The 19,305-nt window shown below is 37.6% G+C and overlaps 1 protein-coding gene across 4 annotated transcripts in view; it reads right to left on the bottom strand.

Moving 5' to 3' along the window:
• MAMDC2 (MAM domain containing 2) overlaps positions 1–19,305 on the bottom strand; it is a 65,248-nt gene that overhangs the window by 14,975 nt on the left and 30,968 nt on the right. For 3 of the 4 annotated variants that reach the window (XM_085212821.1, XM_085212820.1, XM_085212822.1), the window contains exons 3-9: positions 14,319–14,581; positions 13,856–13,940; positions 12,758–12,895; positions 10,853–11,109; positions 7,952–8,045; positions 5,268–5,414; positions 4,141–4,406 (exon numbers count right to left, since the gene is read on the bottom strand). In XM_085212821.1, coding sequence (XP_085068947.1) covers positions 4,141–4,406; positions 5,268–5,414; positions 7,952–8,045; positions 10,853–11,109; positions 12,758–12,895; positions 13,856–13,940; positions 14,319–14,581 — 1,250 coding nt within the window. Of the gene's footprint in view, positions 1–4,140; positions 4,407–5,267; positions 5,415–7,951; positions 8,046–10,852; positions 11,110–12,757; positions 12,896–13,855; positions 13,997–14,318; positions 14,582–19,305 lie in introns of those variants that run through there. The other variant, XM_085212823.1, reaches the window with a different exon arrangement.

Raw genomic sequence — 19,305 nt, 5'->3', positions numbered from 1 at the left:
AACCTTTCCCTGTCATGTATTAACCTGGAATATCAGTTTCAGTTCATTTAATCAGATCAAAAGATTCTACAAATTTCAGAGTCAGATTGTTATGCTGCCTTAGTGATATTGATATGACAAGGTATGGCAAGTTTCATTTATTTTAACAACTGCTAGGAAGATCTTCTGTCTCCCATTTATTTTCTGGGTATTATAGAACACAAAAACACTTTTTATGCAAAGGATCATGGGTGTGTAAACCAAGTCAAACACAGAGCATCTCAGATACAAATGAATCAGGATTTTAAATGTCTTGCCTTCTCACCAGTTTTATATAACATATGTATTTGCAGTATGTTTGTATATATGTATGCATATATACAATGTATGTACAAACATTTATTACTTGCTCAGTTGGATCATACCCACCTAACTTTTTCAACGCGGTATTTTGAAAGCATAATACAAGTCTGTTGGCCAGCATCAAGCTTCCTGCTCACAGAATTCAAGCCAACAATCTGTGCCAGACTGCAGTTAGCTAATTCCAAAAGAACTTGCAAAAATACATTACACAAACCAGAAGATGAAAATCTGAGCAATTTTACTGGCCTGATGCAAAAAATAAAATAAAATAAAAATAAAAACCACATAATTAAAGCATATCAGATTGATTTCCAAGTTTTGCTTTCAAAGCCTTCCCTTCATATTGGGAAGAAAGATGAAGGGCATACATATTCAAGTATTTTCTGGCTTTACAAGCATCAGGACTCTTTGGCCAAAGCAACATAACTGCTACCTCACTGACCTCGCTAGCCATTAAGGGGTAGCCAGGAGACTGTTTACTGTTTCCACAGTCCCTGAGCCAATCTACAAGTTGCACCCAGTAACCAAGCACTTGATCAGCTAAACTACTGTGCATGCCTACACCTTTTTAAGTCTAGACTTGATGCACCTCAAAAAAGAATGTGCTAGTCACATCAACCACTACATCTCCTAGAGAAAAGGCGGTAGCTCCATCTTATTCTTAATCCCACTTCACCCCACTGAAAGATTTTCCCTTGTTATTAACAATCCCAAGATGCAACGATTTCAGCTCAGATTTTCCATTCTGGGTGCTTGCTTCAGGCTTGTTTTGGAAGATTCAAGCCAAAACACTTCCATCATTTCCAAGAATAAGGCTAGGAAAAAAGGCATTATTTTGCCCCTATTTCAAAAATTCTTTGGCTTGGGCACTACTAGACACTGGAGCAGGAGAATAAAAAGTGTAAGGGTTTGGTCTTTGTGCCAGAATTCTGTTTTCTTTCAATTTGTTACTTTAAATTAAAAACAAACAAAAAACAAAACAAAAAAAAAACCTATAATAAGAATTTATAAGAGCCAGAGCAAAGAGATGGGACATGGACAGAATTCGAGGCTAAGAAATGGAATAGGCTGAGAAGCCAGACGAGATGGAGAATGTGAGTGGGGCTTGCCAACCCCAGACAGGACTGAAAACACAAAGATTTATCTGTGAGATACCAAAGGACATGAGTGAAGGTTGGAGGAAACAGGACAAGTGACGTTAAGTTCACTGAGCAGATATGGGTCTCATGTGTGACATTTCACTCTCCAGAGCCAGAAGGGTAATCCCTGAGTTGCTGGTTCACACTACTCTTGTAGCCAGGCAAAATGTGTTCCGAAGCACCTCTGACACAGGCCTACAATGAGGATGGCAAGTGACTATCCCGTCAGCTATTTAGGTCCTTACTATACACACATCAGTTTCGTTTTCTGGGCTGTGAGGGCATGGTGCTGACTCATATCCAGTTTGCCATCCACCTGTACCCCCAAGCTCTTTTTGCTCCCCATCTTGTACTGATAGTGGGTGTTGCCACAACCAACTTGCAAGACTTGCACGTGGCTTTGCTGAATCTCATGAGGTTCACCTAGGCCCAATCCTTGATCCTGCCTAGGTCTATTCGAATGGCATCCTATCCCTCAGGCATGTCAACAGTACCACACAGCTTGATGTCATCTGCAAACCCGATGAGGATGCACTCGATTCCACTGTCAATGTCACTGATGAAAATATTAAAATGTATTAGCCTCAGTACTGACCCCTGAGAGACGCTACTTGTCATTGATCTCCATCTCTGAACCATTGACCACTACCCTCTGGGTACAATTACGCAACCTGTTCCTTGTCCATCAAACAAACCACCCACCAAATCCATATCTTCATATCTTTCCAATTTGGAGAAAAGGATGTTATGGGTGACTGTGTCAAAGGCTTTACTGAAGTCCAAATGGATGACATCAGTGGCTTTCCCTTGTTCACTGATGCAGCTATCATAAAAAGCCACAAAGTTGGTCACACAGCACTTGCCCTTGGTGAAGCCATGTTGATCGTCCCGTATCACCACCCTGTTTCATATGCTTAGCACAGCTTCCAGGAGGATCTGTTCCATGATCTTCCCCAGTAAGATAACAGGCTTCAGACTAACCTAAAGCTTCGTCCCCCAAAGTACGCAGTAATTTTACTAAAAGGTATCCAAATTATGAAATGCTGAAAACTAGAGTTCTCTAAAGCCCCATAAGTCTCACCTTTTATAATATCTAAAGAATGAAACTTTAACAGAAACATTTTGCAGCTTGTTTCTGTGGTAAAGAAGGCTTCCTCATCACAAGACCTGAAGAACCTGCAGCAGGCTTTTGAGAATTGCCGGAGGCCAAAGTACTCTGCTACTGCAGAGTATGGTGTTCCTTTTCTTCTGCAAACCTTTGTTCTCAGAAGCAGAACGGATATTCCTTTGACTTCATTCTTCTCTCCTGTACTGCTCTCCCCATCTATTACTGCCTACAGGCAGACTAGTAGCTACAGACATAAAAACTGCAATTCAAAGAAAGTTTTAAAAGCTTTCCATCCCAGGCAAGCTTCTTCTCAAGTGTTTTAGATACTTTTATTTCTAGGAAAACATAAAAGTAGTTCTTCATAAATCCACATTGGAAAAGATTTTCCCTGTAGATGTCATATGCTACAAAAACCTGCCACCTCCAAGGCTATAAATCATGTGTTAACAGTCATGTTCAGCTGTCATTATTACTCATACATTGTGTTACACTGTTCAAGCTACTTAAGCTTTTTAAAAGCAATTAAAAAAACAGAAACAGCAGATAGCAAAAACATGTTATATGCTTGCCTTTTTAACCACCATCTTCTAATGTTTTTACTTTTTGTTTTTAAGAAAAAAGGAGAGAGAGAAATACACTTTTCTGCAAATATTTTAGGATGACACTATAAGAGACTCTTCTATTACTAAGTTTTGAGCAGTAACAATACTCTGAAATTGTTTCTACAGAAATTGAAAGGGCATTAGAATTTTTGTTTCTACAGGGATTGAAAGGGCATTAGAATTTCTGTTATATGTGTAAAAAATATAAAAAAATTTAAAAATAATCTATTTTTAATTTAACAGATAGCTAGAGGAAAGTACCCAACAATTATTATTAAATTGTAATGACAATTATAATTAAACTTTCAGTGTAAATTTCCTTTTTAACACACTGAAGCAACTTTCCTCTTAAACTTTCTTTGTACTGTGCATTTATTTTCAGGCAGAACTTTTTTTTTTTTTTTTCAAAAAAAGTTCACTAAATAACTTTCTCGTGTCAAAAATTATAGCGGGGGAAATGCTTAAGATATTTATAATTCAGAAATACTTTTGTTTCAAGAGTTACTAGCAAAAACTTTCATTTGTATGTGGCATAGCATTAACCCATTCTGGAAAAAAAGCTGTATTTATCTTTGTAACCTCAGGTAGTGATCCATCTGGTTCTCTCCAGAAGACTCAAATATAGTGAAAAACCATTACAGAAATCAGAATAACTGCAGAAATAGCTGCATCCAGTCAGCTGTCATCCCAGTTCCTCAGTGAATACCATGACTGCCCTTCAGGACATAAAATGCACTGCTCTGCTGCTGCTACAGAGCCCCTTCACCGGGGCTAATGGAAGCTAGTCTGCAAAGAAGAATACTCCTCCACCACACTGCCTAGGGAAATTTATTTCATGTTGCAGGAGCACCTCACTCATGTTTACTCCTTGGATAAGAAAGTTATCTGAAAGGAAAAGGCAAGGAAAACCTCCATCTACAACACTGAAGAATGAAGAGCTGGCTCTTACCTTGCAAGGCATCGGTTTTTTGAAGGAGATTTCAGCTTGAGTCCAAACACCCCTTGGGGAATCCAAGACAGACCAAATTTTCTCTTGAACCACATGATTCTCCTCAAAGATATAAACAGCAAGGGTGCCACTCATTTTGAAAAAGCCATACAAAGCATAATAAAAACGCAGACAAAACTGCAAGTTTCCTGGCAGGGTTGGGCCATACAGACGTCCAATGTACCCAGGCTGTGATGTAAACTTTGTGTTTGCCAGCAAGTAATAACCTGCAAGACAGTGCAACTAATGAGTATTTCTAATAAACAATTAGCATAGCTTGTTTGCTGTTAAAGCAGTTTCCATTAGTGCAACACACTTTAGTGGTAGAAAGTTTTCACTGGCTGGAAAAAGTCAGTGAAAGGAAATAAGATTTTTTTTCTAAAAACAAACTTGCTATTTCAAACTAAACTGGTACATGAGTAAGTTACTAGAAATAAGCACTCTTTCAAATATACATGGAAATATTCTCTTGCTGGAAAGCCAGCTATTTCAAAGATTCTGCTCTGAGACCAAAGAATAAAAGATGGGACACAATGCTGCTGTGAAACAGGCGAGGCTTCATTCTCCAGGTAATAACCACAAAGACTCTATGTAAGGGGATGTATGAAAAGCACTACATCAAGTGCAGAACACATTTTCAGAACTTACTGGCAGGCTTTTCACTATGCAGCTTCACTACATAAAATTTCACATTTTTCCCTTAAAGACTCCAACTGTCCTATGCCTGGAAGAGCTATAAGCCCAGCTCTCCTCTATGTTAAAATCAGTGCATTACGCTACTATCATATGCCTGCATGTTTTTGTGGACTCATAGTGACTGAGATCAGAGCAGCTCAGTGATGTTACTCTGATTTATGGACCACATGATTTTTTGACCAGTGTTATTGCCACTTTGCATGTAGGGTCAGACACAGCCAGAGTCCCCGACAGAGTGCAGTGGCAAGCAATTACAGCAAGGCAAATTAACCAGTGTGCCAATGACGTTACTGAAATTTAAAAACATGAAACGTGAAAATTTAAACAACGCATTAACATTAACAAACAACATTAACAAACATCCAGTTTTGACTCTTCTTGTTCAGATTTACCAAACCCAGTAGTGTGATCTCCTGCTCTATACACGTTGCGCTTCACTTTCACTCTGCTCCATCCTGGGACATCCTTGTGATCTTGGTAAAAATTACACAGATCTTCCTCAAAATTGCAGCCTGCATCAGCAGGATTGAAGAGAATTCCTAAAAAACAAATGCATATGTTCTCTTAAGGAGAGCACAGGACAAGCATTAGTACTCAAAGCAGAACTATGCCCTACTATACCGTTTCATCTTTCTCTGCATTACAGAAGACAAGAATACATAAAGTTGTTACATGCATATGACGAAAAATGACACTGACCTCAAGGTATCTATTTTCTATCGCAAGTGGATGCTATTTACTTATATTTTTGCTGGAGGAAGTAAAGAAAAACCTCCCTGACAGTCCCTATAAAATATAAATACATTATAGACATAAAAAGAAGATTTCTCCTTCAGGACATAATGCACAAAGACATTCAAACATCTGTTTTCATCCTGCTCCCTTATTCAAAAGATATTTGGAGAGAATGATTGTGATTGTGTGCACACATGTGCATAGCTGTCAGATTTTCAATTTGGTCCCAAGGGGATAACTTTCCAAAACAAACATTTAGAATTTTCTTGAACAGCACCTCTCTAAAAACCATTTTGTAGTAATGCATAATGTGCATGTACATACATGCTTTGAGTATATAAGTCAAATAGGTTTTGGTTGCTATTGACCTCTCTCATTTTAGCTCTACAGCAAGGAATGTTGCACTGTTTATTAAAAAGACCTGAGGACAGCTTTCTGTTGATCTGCAGTCAAATGGTACTTTTAAGTAAAAATTCTCTATCTCTTTAATGCCCCTTCAGCTGATTGCTGCAGGTGCCGAGTGAAGGAGGGGACAAATCCAAAGTGACCATGCAACATTTGGCTAGGTCAGCAGTCTGGACCCTGTGAGCACCACTTTATAGCCGCATGCACAACCCTTCTGCATGGAGGCTAAGCAGGATTCCTAGACAGTAGCAAGGACACAAGTGATCAGCTTCAGGATGAGCAAAATTTTGAGATGCCTTCAGTCCTTCATTCTCAGATAAGCCAGAACTGTGTGCTAACTAGGTGTTTTTCTCTGCCTGCAGAGAAGTAAGTAGCAGTGCTGCCTCTGCATTTATCACCAAAGAAAGTGTACAATGGGAGTTACTACCTGGCTCATGAAGCATGAGCACTTATCTTCACATTCAACCTTTATTGAGCATGTATACTACTCTAATATCTTTCCCTCCCCTAGACTACCATCAAGACCTTCACTGACCAAAACTTTTGGAATGTAAAAAAAAAAAAAAAGTTGTAATAAGCACCCCTGTGATTTAGTACAAGGAGAATGAAGATTTCTTGCTTTTTAACATCTCCACTTAAAGTAATTTGAAACAGGAAGTAAATTTGAAGGATTATCCAGCACCTAAATGTATTTCAGCAAACAATCATACAAATGATGGACATTAATTTCTCAAGTAGGAAAAAAAAAAAAACAACAACCCACAAACTAAGAACAAATACAAATCAGAGCTGGTAAGCAAAGCTCTTAGCTGAGCCCATCAATTTCATCAGTTAGAGTGGATCTACTCTTGGGCTATTATACCACAACAAAATCAGGGTTCAGCAGAAAATACTATGTAATATTCCATGGCTCACTGCACATTAGCTGTCTTTAAAATGGAAAACACAGATGAGTGCACAGATCCAATCCATGGCATACTGCAAATCTAAGTCAGGATTTTTGTTGCAAAACAAAAATAAAACAGGCATTGAGTAAATAATGGAACAGCTAGACTTACTATGCCAAGAGTGGAGGATTTACAATACATATTATAATATATAATAATATATAACTCCGTAATATGTCATAATATGCCTCCTACTGATATTTACACAGTGCAGGTAAAGTAGAACAGACTCCAAGTGATAAAAAAGCACAAAAGTGTCTTTTTCCCCAGTCACTTCAAAACACTAGCCAAAAATTCATGCCTGTGACCAAAAAGAATGGGTGGGCTCAGGGGAAAACCACTAATTTAATTCTGACAGTTGCTTAGCAGTAGCAGTGATAAACAAGAATAGAGTGAGTTAAGAGGCTGCACTCACAAATGGCAAAGTCCTTGGTCCCATATGCCCAAACTGCAGAGGTCGTGAGGACTTATCTGACTTCTGCTGCTGTGAAAATCTAATAAAATCCTGACAGATGTTCCACTCCTTGTAGGAAATAACACCTTTTGGAACAGCATAGACAGGAAGACATAGCTCCTGCTTTGGCTTTGAAGAACATCTCAGGGCATGTGGATGGAGGAAGATATCCCCTGCATCAGCAAAAGTGAAAAGTCAAGGACTTTTGCCTCCTTATACAGAAACAGCTGGGGAAAACCCAGGACATCCCTCAGCATTCAGTCCAACATAGCAGTTGCAGAACTCAGAGGTAATGTTACCAGAGGGGAAGCAGTAAAGATTGGTTTCCAGATAATTCATAAGACAATAGTGTTCTCTTTATCTGCCTTACAGTGCTGTCTTGTCAATAGGGGAAGAGAAGCCCAACAGGCACTGGCCAGATAAGAAAGCAGCATCCGCACAACACTACCAAATACTGGAAATACTGACACAGGCAGTTCAAGGAAGCAAAGCAAGGAAGAAAAGAAGGATATTAGACAGCAAAAAGAACTCTTACCTGTCTGATTGCTGCAGAAAACCGGAGAGAAAGAAATGTCATCGAGGGCAACATAGCCTCCCTTGGCACTATTGAAAGCAACTTCAAATACTACCTGAAAATAATAATTATTTGTTATATCTACACAACAATAATTTTGGTACACATTCTCATTTTTGCAGAATTCTAACAGGCTCTCCCACACAGACTCTACAGCACTTCAGACAGTACTGCAGGTTTGGGGACAAACTGAACTACATCACCTATTTATGATATAAATTCAATTCTGACCCATGCACCAGATCTTTGCCCACCCAAAGTCAAGGGAAAATCAAAGGAGAACAGAACTCTTCTGCTGCCTTATGAAACATCAATTATAAACATACACTAATGCAATGATACCATAGCAAGCCAATATTCATCCTTTATTGACTGTGATCCCAAAGCTGCCTAGTTATTACTGTATCTATCTTGAGCAAGAGCTAAAACCAAACCACATGGATTACTTTCCATGAATTGTTGTTACTGCATTCACTTGTCTCTAAACATCCTCAGACACTAAAGTTTTCCTTTTAAAAAATCAGTTAGGAACTATAAAAGCTATCACTTGTTTTGTTTACCACAAAATCAGACACTGCGGACATTCCCCATTCCCAAGGAACATCATTTCCTCAAGTAAGTGGAGGACAGTCCATAACTCCTGAGGAAGTGTGTTAAAATTTATCTTAAGTATCAAAGCACCGACTTACAGGAAAACTCTGAGAAAGGCCTGAATCACAAGACAGCCCCAAGGACAAAACAAGGATATAAGGACAAATGCCTCCAGAGTGAGACAGCACTGTCTGTGATGTGTTGCCCACAGATGGGAACCAAACTAGGAGAGCTGTATAAGAAACCAGAAAGATTTCCCCTAGCCAGAAGAAAAAAAACAGAACTTTCCTTGTGAACTAAATGGGGAAAAAAAAAAAAATCTATAAAATTATCTCTAAAGTAATGATTATATTGGGTTACATAAAAATTTCTGAAGCAGAATAGAGGCCCATTTTGCCCAGTATTTGTCTTCAGCAGAGGTCATCTACAGAAAGAACTATAGATTCTGACAAGCTTTTGGTTATTGCCTTACAGTGCACTTCTAATGGATTGCTTTTTCCTTGAATTTCTCTAATCAGCTTTTGAACTGATCAAAATAATGGTACCTCTAGTATGCTGGGGAATTGAGTTCTACAGTTTAGTTGCAATATGTATGAAGAGGTTCTCCCTTTTAAAACTGTTATCTTATAATTAAGAATCTGGAACATCAGTGCAAATTATGAGAAACAGTGAACAGTCAAGCTTTTCTGTATCATATATGGCTTTTATAAACCTCTACCACATTCTACTTCATCATATTTTTTTGCAGGTTGAAGTTGGAAATTGTTATTTTGTTCACGTAACTTGATTATTCCCATCTCCCCCTCATACTTCCAACAATACTCCTTTTTAATTGAAAGGATTGAAGTTGTGCACTCTACTGGACACAGAGATAGGTACCCTGTGCATTCTTCCATCCTATGGTTTGCTGCTTATTCCTATATAGATAATTTCCAACATTCATGGTGGTTTTATGAATGCAATTAAGAAATAATATTTTCAGAAAATTAGCCACTGTAACTCCAAGGTCTAAGTGATCGTTAAGGCTTCAACTGCCGTCCATTTTTTTACTCACACCCACTGACGTATTGAGACAGATTGACTAATTTATCCCTTGTAAAGAAAGGCTGCAGTATGGGAATTCCTCTCACATTCTTCACAGTGCACACAGATGCAAAAGACAAATTTGACTTTTTTGCTTTCCAACTTCACAAATTGGAAGTATTTGTGCACTTCCAATATTTCCCCTTAACTGCAACCCCAAATACGTAAAACATACTTCCAAATTCTGATGTGTCGCTAAAGGTTTTGTAACTCATTTTATTGAGATAAAATGACATTCCTACACATTCATTTCTGCCTGACATAGCCTATGTCTTTTTTCAACTTGCAAAAAAGTTCAGTTCTTTGCAGAATGTTTTTCTTTTTAATCTTCCAGCTCTCTTCGCTTCATTGCTTCACCACTCCACTTTTTTGATCCTTTAAAACATTTCTGCCAATTAGTTTTATACATCTGTTCTTATCCTCAGATATAGTAATTGAAATAATGCCCATTCTGTTAGTAAATGTTGTATCTCCTGTTCCTACTATTGTCTGTTAAAGTGTGTTTTTTTAAAATCAGATCACACCTCCTTTGCCATACTGTTTGAAGTACAACAGTTTCAATATGGCTACTAACATTACTGAGAATGAAGGTATGTAACAATTAAGAAAAATAAATTTTATCCCCAATAATTTCTGAAAATCTGTAGGCTTATACTGAATTAATGAACAGCTTCAGTAGTGTTAAAGCAAGTAGAATTAAAGCTGATTTACTTATAATCCTAGTATCATCTATCTATATATATTAGTACTATATGCTCATAAAAATATATGGATACATATAAAAAGTGTATTATGTATTTTATATATTTAAGTACATATAATGTGGATATACAATACACTGTTTATTCCAATCTCTGAAGGTATTTATTTTCCAGTAAACACTAGGAAACACCATTTTATTTTTTTCTGATACTCTTTACATTAATTCAGATTTCCAAAGACAATTAGCTTTCACATCTAAAGGCTACTGTACTATTAGGACACAGGTTTGGACACTGTCTTATGAAAACAAAGACTGAATTGCAGAACTGTCTAAGTCAGAGAAAACATCTAGAATATTTTTGTTTTGTTCTGTGGCACAAGACATGCATAATGTTATGATACTCAGTATCCTCAAAAATAGATCATCAATGGACAGAAATATGGGACTAATATACTGAAGTAATTGTACAGGAATGACTGTTTTACCTCCATCGGGTATGGTGCACTGAAGTCAACTTCAGCCAATGCCCAGTCTCCAGATGAGGCACTGCCTGTTTTCCAGATCTCTTCATAAAAGCCACTCATATCTCTCAAGTAAAGAGTAAAAACAATGCTGCTCTCCTGCTTAAGTTGGTAATAAAAAGATAAGCAGCCAGACATCGGAGCTGTAGTCTTTGGTGAGATTAGCTGAGCCACCTCCTGAAAATGTTTGACGTAAATGGAGTCCACATACATGTAGTGACCTAGAAGTATAAAAGAACTTAGCGTAAGGATACATTTGAAAGGACACCAATTAAAGGAAGTATATAGAGGTGGGCAGGGCTAGATATATATCTGTATTGCTAGGACAATGATGGTTAGTTCTGAGAAATATTCAAAGTTTTTTCTTCTTGTTTCTTCCTCTGTAGAACCCAAAGTTGTTTGAGTAAATACTAAGCCTCCCAAATGTCTGGTATAGTATTTAGTCTTATCCAGTGTAACACCTACTGAGATTAATTAAATAAATGAACAAGTCTTGCAAAAATACAGCAGATCATTTAATGTAACGAATTCTCAAACAAACTGTAATTCTGCACATTTCACCATCTTTATAAAACTACTTGGCCTACCTAATATCTGCCTTCTGAATGTTTTAAATTCTTTGCAAAATCCTTTAAAAATACTGTTAAGAGAGATTCATTAACAGAGAAATTGTTATATATATATATCCCTTGCCCAAAACAGCCAATATGGTGTGCAAACAGATTCTTGGCGTACAAAATCTCAGACTGTGATTTTGGGAAATCTATCTTGATTTAAGCAGGACACATGCATGTTTACAAAAATGCCATACATCTACAGATTTTCCTTTCTACACTCCTAGGAACATAGCATCAAGCAATACTGGCTGATAAATTTAAAAACAGTTTTTCACAGGCAGAAAATTTAAGGAAAACAAAGCTAAACTAACAGGATGTTTCAGTATAGACATAGCAAACTGTGCTATTAGGTTTCTGCATTTTTGTTATCTACACCATGACAGCCTATTAATTAGTTAATACTGTTCCCAGCCCTGGAGATTTCAGTTCTCATCCCATTCAAATGAATACAGCGGAAAGAGCTGGCTTGGTTATGAGTTTCCTGGAGCCTGCCACGGTCAGGAGACTGGTAACTCTTCAGCGGTACTTGCCTGAGATGCTTCATTTTCTTCTGCAGTGTTACCACATCTCATATCTTAACCAAAATTTTCCTGACAAATAGTTGATGTATCCTCATACCACACTGCTTGCAAAAAGAAGGTTTTTACATGAATTTTAAATTATTGAGATCTTCTCATTCAACAGTCAGTCAGCAGTGAGAGTTTGTGTGAAAAAGAAATGGGGTGGCTACAGGAAAATAAATCTCTCCCAGCTGCCAGCTTTGGCAGTTTCATACAGTACTTTTTAATATGCAGAAGGTCCATATGTACCATGGTTGAAGTTCTGGTGAGTCCAACTTCCTTGAAAATTTTACCAGTATTTAAGCAGTTATGCAGGGCTGGACTGACACTCTGTACTCAACTCATACAATTGTGAAATAAAATATAAAGGCACAGCGGCATGAGTTAAGGAAAAAGTATCAGCCCACTTTTCATGATATAATTCCTTGCACTAAAAAAACCCAATGTTGTTTGAGGTGGAAAGTACTCTGTAGCAAGCTCAATTCCCATGTCTCCTGCAGTACTTCATACAGCACTACATCAAAGATTAAGACATCCATTCTTTAGTCAATCATTCTTCCCGCACTCAGTTCCAAGAAAAAAAAAAGAAAGAAAGAGCATACATAGTAATTTGCAGTATATGGAAACACAAAGGTTAGAGAACCAAGTTTTCATCCATATAATCCGTACTTCTGTTATATGTTGGTGCTTACCCAATTCATTGTTAAGTGTGTGGTCTTTGGGAAGGATAGACTGGGAATTGCGAATGTTTCCTCCTCCAACAAACCAATTCACATTGGGGTTCCAGCGGTTCACAAAGCCACAAAGATGATTTTCTTCAAAGTCACATTCTGCAATTGCACCAGCACAATGCACATATTTTCTTCACAGAAGCTCAAATACATGCTATTGCTAAGCACTGTCTGTTTTATATACAGCAGTGCAGAGAACATCTACATTTATAAAAATGGACACACCACTAAAGAGTTTACAGTAAGCAGAAGCAAACAGTGACAATTCTTAATCACTGCTGTAAAATACACAATTCCATCTTGTTCAGTCCAATCTCTCTGTTCATTATTTGGCAATACCCACCTACTGTGATTTACAACAAAATAAAATAGATTTAAAATAATCCACCTTCTAGTACTTCCTGAAGAATCAGAGTAGAACTCTCATTTGTAAAGCAAGGATGGCTGGAAGGAGAGCAGAAATACTATTTCTCAGCAGTGACAAGATTGCTTTATTTCCTTTTAGATCCAAAGAATTGTTAGCAGTTCAGTTGCACTCCACCAGAGCTCCCCAGAAACGGAAAGGTCTTTTGGCCTCTAAGCCACTAAAATTTTTGAACATGGCAGTATTTGGCAAATGTCATGAGGAAACAGCCATCAGTGTAAATACCACCACATCTTTTACTCTATAGTCTGCAGCATTCCTTTGTAAGGAAACATCGGGTGGCAGACAATGAAAATAACATCACAGCTGTTACGTCTAATGTTTGCAGAAGTCTAGTTTTGAAAAAAATAAAACATTTGCTCCTGCTCAAACAAGAAACTGCTTAAGAACAGAATGAATCATACATGAAATGTTTATATTACTAGAGAAATGAGTAAATATAAAAATGTATTAGCATGCACAGTCTTAACTTAAAAACAATGAAATACCTATACTGAATATGACAGTTCACTTTTCAACAAGATAAAACCTACTGGTTTTTTCCTAAATTGAAACCTTTAATTCGAGTTTTAGAACAGCCAGCAAGCCATTTTCTTCTATTCAGAGAAAACAGGAACTGAGCAGACAGTACTCACCAATACAATATCCAGGAGTTATTTTAATTTCAAAAACTGCTATACTGGCAGATTTATCTCGTCCCATTTCAGCTTCCAGTACAATCTGCACAATACAAACCAGACTGTAGATTTTAGAGCATTAGAATGCCCATTTTCACCCTGGACATTTAAACCAGATAAATGGGTTAAATAACCTATGTAGGGAACTCATCACCCTTTCAGTCACCAGAGGTACTTTTGCTGAAAGGCTTGTACAAATGCATCAAAGACAAAGTTAATAAAAAGAAAAAAAAGTACACCAAAAGACAATGAGACAAAGCTAAAACAGCATACACTTCATTCAACGCAAATAGACCACATACTCCGTAGAACAAGAATAGGAAGAATGAGACCAAGAGTAGAAATGTTCAAAATGCAATCCATCCACCACAATGTGTACACAATAAAGTCTCTGGTGGTTATCTTCCAAAATTGTGCTTACCTTGTACTTCTTTGTGCTGTTTGTTAAATCTAAACTGGCTATGAGCCAACTATCTGAAGGCTCCTTGGCTGACCAAAGTAAACTATCAAAGCTCTCTCCTTCTTTCCTTATGTACAGGTTGAGCCTGGCAGGATCCAATGAAGTCACAGTGGTTGCTATCTGATAAATCAGTCTGACGCAGCTCCACTCTTCAGAATACAGGTCAGGACTGACAAGCACGGCCTTCTCACCCTCATAAGATGTGTCCACAGAAATGTAATGTCCTAGAAATAAAAAGAGACACACATCAGAATTCTTAATTAAGTACTGCCCTCCAAAACTGGTAGCTGTAGTCAAATAATTTGATTGAAAAGATAATTTACACGAGAACATGCTGCAGGAATGTTTAATTAGATTTATAGATCAAAATTTTCTTAATTTTTCTATTTCATACTTAAAAGCAGTAAAGAAAAAAGTACTGCTGCTAAAGCCTTGTAAAGAATTCCTGATATTAAAGAAGAAAATTAGGAAGACTCAAGAAGTACTAAGAGGTACAAATACACTTGTTAAAAAAGAGTGCTAAGTGTAGTGCTACATTTAAAAGTATCAGTAGTGTCAGTGGGACTGTTTCAAAATTAATCACCAGACTGATATTTTAGGAGCAGAGCCTAAAACATCAGTTTTGCTTAAAAAAAAAAAAAAAAAAAAAAAAAAGCAGAGGAAGTGATGAAAAGTTAAGAAAGTACGAGAAAAACAAAAAATACGAAGGAAACAACATGTAAAATAAGGAGACAACAATAAATCACCATGGAACAAATGCCTAGCATTAAGAGACTTCACTAACACATCAAAATCAAGGTCAGAAGTGCATAACGGCATATAGGAATCACAGAAAGCTGGAAATCAATGCCAGAAACAACTGAAACAGAGAGAAAGAGAATTTCAAGGGGCAAACAAACAATAAACAAGCTAAGACATCCGTGGCTGAAACATAATTTGGTAAACTATCCTCCTAACCCGATGGCCATGTGTATCAGACAAATCAGAACTGGTACCAGTTCTCAATAGCTAGACTGCATGCAAGAGTTGCAAGAGCTCTTGAGGATTCTGTCATGTCAGTCCTTCACAGAGTGGTATGTCATACCTACCTTCTTTTCTTCAAGTATGTATTTCTTCTTCAATTTCATTTTATTCAGCCAAAGAGCCCATTCTCAGTTTCCACATGACTAAGCACTTGCTTAGCATGGACACACCAACAACCTGAGTGCTACTGTTTGCCTTTGTGGCACACCCTCTTTTCCCAAGTCTGGCCTGAACCCCACAACTCATCCAAACCATCCCGAGGCTGCTTCTTAGAAGCTCTCCTGTCACCCTCTCACATTCACAGGTATACTTTCCATTGTGAAAAAGACATATGAATGGAGAGTCACCACCTGGCAAGGCAAACTGCAGGCACAGATCTGGTTTACACAGGTCCCAGAGTGCTCTCTACAGCGCCCTTGGGAAGATACCATAAGCAGACAGCAGCTCTGACAACAGCTGCTTTCGTGGGCAGAGCATGTTACAACATCCCAGTTCACACGCTCCCTCTTTCCCCTACGAATACTGTACAGAAAATTATCTAACCCATTTACTGCTTACAGGGTAGAATCAGCCCTAAAAAGCGTAAGGGATGTGTGAACATAGAAAAGCTGTATTTTGTTTCAATTTTCAGAGAATTGATTTTTTTTTTCCTCTGACTGTGATTTGTCCTTCTGTGCCAGTTTAAGTCTCCTGGAGGAACAGACAAAATCACTGGTAAACTGTAAGTAACTTGCTACTACTGCAGCACAGCAAAGAAAAATAAATGAAGAAATATGCACCTCATATGCCTGCAAATACTTCATCTGCTACTACCTACAATGTGAGTACAGAAAATGTCTACCTGCACACAGCTACCTGGTCAGTTCGCACTAGAGAGCATGGACAGCATTCACTGCTAGTGTGATCGAGTCCAGGGAATGCACATCTTTGCACGAGCATGGAGGACAGAGGGACATTAACAGCATCTTTCAGAAATCAAATCTTTCTCAAATAATATTTGGTTTTGATTTATTTAAGTGGTGATATCCAGTCCAGAAACAGAAACTTTGTTTTCAAGCTAGCCTGAATTTGGATCATTTTGCTTACAAAGAAACCTACAATTCAGAATCCATGTCTGGAAATTTCAGTTTATTTTTCAGTTCAGTTTATTTTTGTCCAGACTTCATGAGAAACCCCAAAGGAAAACAGAACATTCTTATAACATTCTCCTTTTTTCAGAAATAAATTAGCATTGACAAAGGAACACCCGTTCACACCAAGACCTCAAATTACCAGCTGTGAGGTTCAAATGGCTGCCTAGCTTTAAGACTTAATTATAAGTAGACTAAAGTTCTTGTACAGAAGTAGTCATTTAAAAAATAAAGAAAACCTCTTAGAGTTTCCAGATGGGTTTGGTCTGAATCCCTGCTGATATGAAAGCAAAGATCATGAACTCTCTTTTTAATTGAGATTTCTTAGTTCTTTTCTTTTTAAAGATTAATTTGACTTAACCGCTAATGTCTCCAAAAAAGAAGTGCTCTCACCCTAATTTACTAATCATTTTAGCCTTCTCTGGAAAGTTAAGCACATGATTGGCTCCAATGAAATGAGGGGAGTCACTGATAGAGAGTTTTATGTGTATGTTCAAATGCTTTGCTAATCAGGATCAGGGAGACAGGCACTTTGCAGAATCAAGCACAGAAAATGCTAATGTTAAACTTCTTCCAAATGAATGCTAGCATTGACTAAATGGCCTTTATACTAAATTGTATTTCAATAATAGAAATGACATGTGCTATTGCTGCAGAAAGGAAGGTCTCACAATGCAGACCTCAAGGACTGACACAGAGCAATTGTGAGAGCAAATCAATGCAAAGAGAGGGCTCCTTGGAGTAAAGAAGCAGACAAATTTCCACACTTGTTTGTGGGAGTAACAGAAGAACATTTAGCAGTACATGAAGAACCGGATGAATGCACACTGCTGTACCCAGAAAATTCTCATTAAAAATGCAACATGCAGCTTCATTTTGCAGCACGCTATACCAGGATGTTTTATTTCTCAAAATCCTCTTCCTTCCAAACACCACAGCACTTATTAGAAGTCACTCTGGAGGTTTCAGAAGAAGGCTACTCTTCATAATCACAGGAATTACACAAAATGCTGGTAAAAGCCTGATGATGCAGAAATACAAATGTACAATTTCTTGCAATTTCTAGCTATTACTTAATTAAGGGATAGGTGTAGCCCTATCCAGCATAACTGAGTATGTTAGCTAGTAAAGGAATGCTACACATTCTTTCCCTTTTCAGAGAATAGAATGGTTTTTTTTTTGCTGTTATGGTGAAGACACTATACAAGCTTCCTTACAGGTGGCAGCAAGGACAGCTAATTACCTGTAACTGCTGGCAGCCAGCAGTTTCCTGGCATTGGCAAACACCTGCAACTGGGGGAAGAGATGAAAGAAAGGAGACCCTCAGATGTATTTCTCTTATCACACATTCACTGCACCAGCTGGCAAGTAACACACTTTTCAACCCAGGTTTCTGAAATAACTTTTCACCTCCTGTGTAGCCTCACTGCTTTCTGCCTGACAGTTTAATTAAACTCTGAACAGGACCAGCATGTACTCCTTCCTACTCTGCCAAGGAAAATCTTGAGCACTGGGGAACTTTGGACCCAATGCTGCAAACCAATCCAACCTCAATGCAAATATGCATAATGGCAGTAACACTCCTCAATGCACATCTCTGATCTTGCATTTCTAATAAGCAATTCCTTACAGAGCCATTCGCTCATATTTAACCTTCTCGTTAGTATTATTTACAGACTAAATATGAATCTATACATCAGTCAGCAGTGATTACGACAATGGAGGGCTGGGGTGGGATCAGTAATATTACCTTTTCTCCTTTTTCCCCAGTACTGTAAGGGAATGACAGCAATTGATCTCCATGTAAATAACACAAACAAGGCACAATGCCTGACACTGGCTAATAAGCAAAACCACATTCCATTAAGTAAGTGAAAAAAAGAAAATCAAAACAAACAATTGGGATAACTAAAATTACTAGCTAGCTTTTTACATCTCATGTATTTCGCCTGTAAACATTTGGAAACATAACCACAGATATGTTACACCCTTCAAGGGGCTTACATCTGTCACAGCTGTTTGCTCAGCAACAGTGCAACTTTACAAGAAAAATATATATAAATAGCTAGTTCCAAAAGCAACATTATCAAGGAAGCAGAAAAAGAGGTTGGGAATTTACATCAGTCACTCATTTATTTATAGGCAAAAGTACAAGAAATGCCAGTTATGTTTGGATTTCCATATGGAAACAGAAAAGAACATTACATTAAGATTAAAAAAAAAATTGATACTTCCTCAATATTTGGGTTTTGGTAGGATTTTTCCTAATACTCTACTGCCTTTAAAAAAAAAAAAAAAAAAAACAAGAAACAGAAGCAAAACAATTCATTCTTACATCACCAGTTGGTTAAAGTTGGTTAAAAACACTAATGATAAAAATACTAATGATAACAATGTACATTTTGAAAACTAAGTTTTTAGTTGCAGGCAGATTATGCTTAGATGAAGGTTCAAGGTTTGAGTTAGGATAACACAAATTTTGGCTGAGAAGGTTAAGGCTTGGGGAAACTGGAAACCAAAACTTCACATTCAACACTCTGCTTTTGGTACAATTTCTTTCCAGCAAAAAGGATACTTTTCAACTGATATAGCACTTTTTGTTGGTTTGCTGTCAGCCATCTGGAAAGACAGAGGAGCATGTGGATCACTGTTAAATTTGCTTTAACTAGGAAAAGCTGAGATTTTTCTAGAGAGAATTCTTCTTCCTAAGAGGAGCTACAACACATTTTGGTATGGCTTTTTGGGGGGAAGATGAGGAGTGGAATTTCCAAATTCTTTTAGGTAGTGTCCTGGGA

This window comes from Meleagris gallopavo, chromosome Z (genome assembly GCF_905368555.1).
Source record: "Meleagris gallopavo chromosome Z, MGAL_WU_HG_1.1, whole genome shotgun sequence".
In the NCBI taxonomy this organism is placed as follows: Eukaryota; Metazoa; Chordata; class Aves; order Galliformes; family Phasianidae; genus Meleagris; species Meleagris gallopavo.
This window is presented reverse-complemented; position numbering and strand designations above follow the sequence as displayed.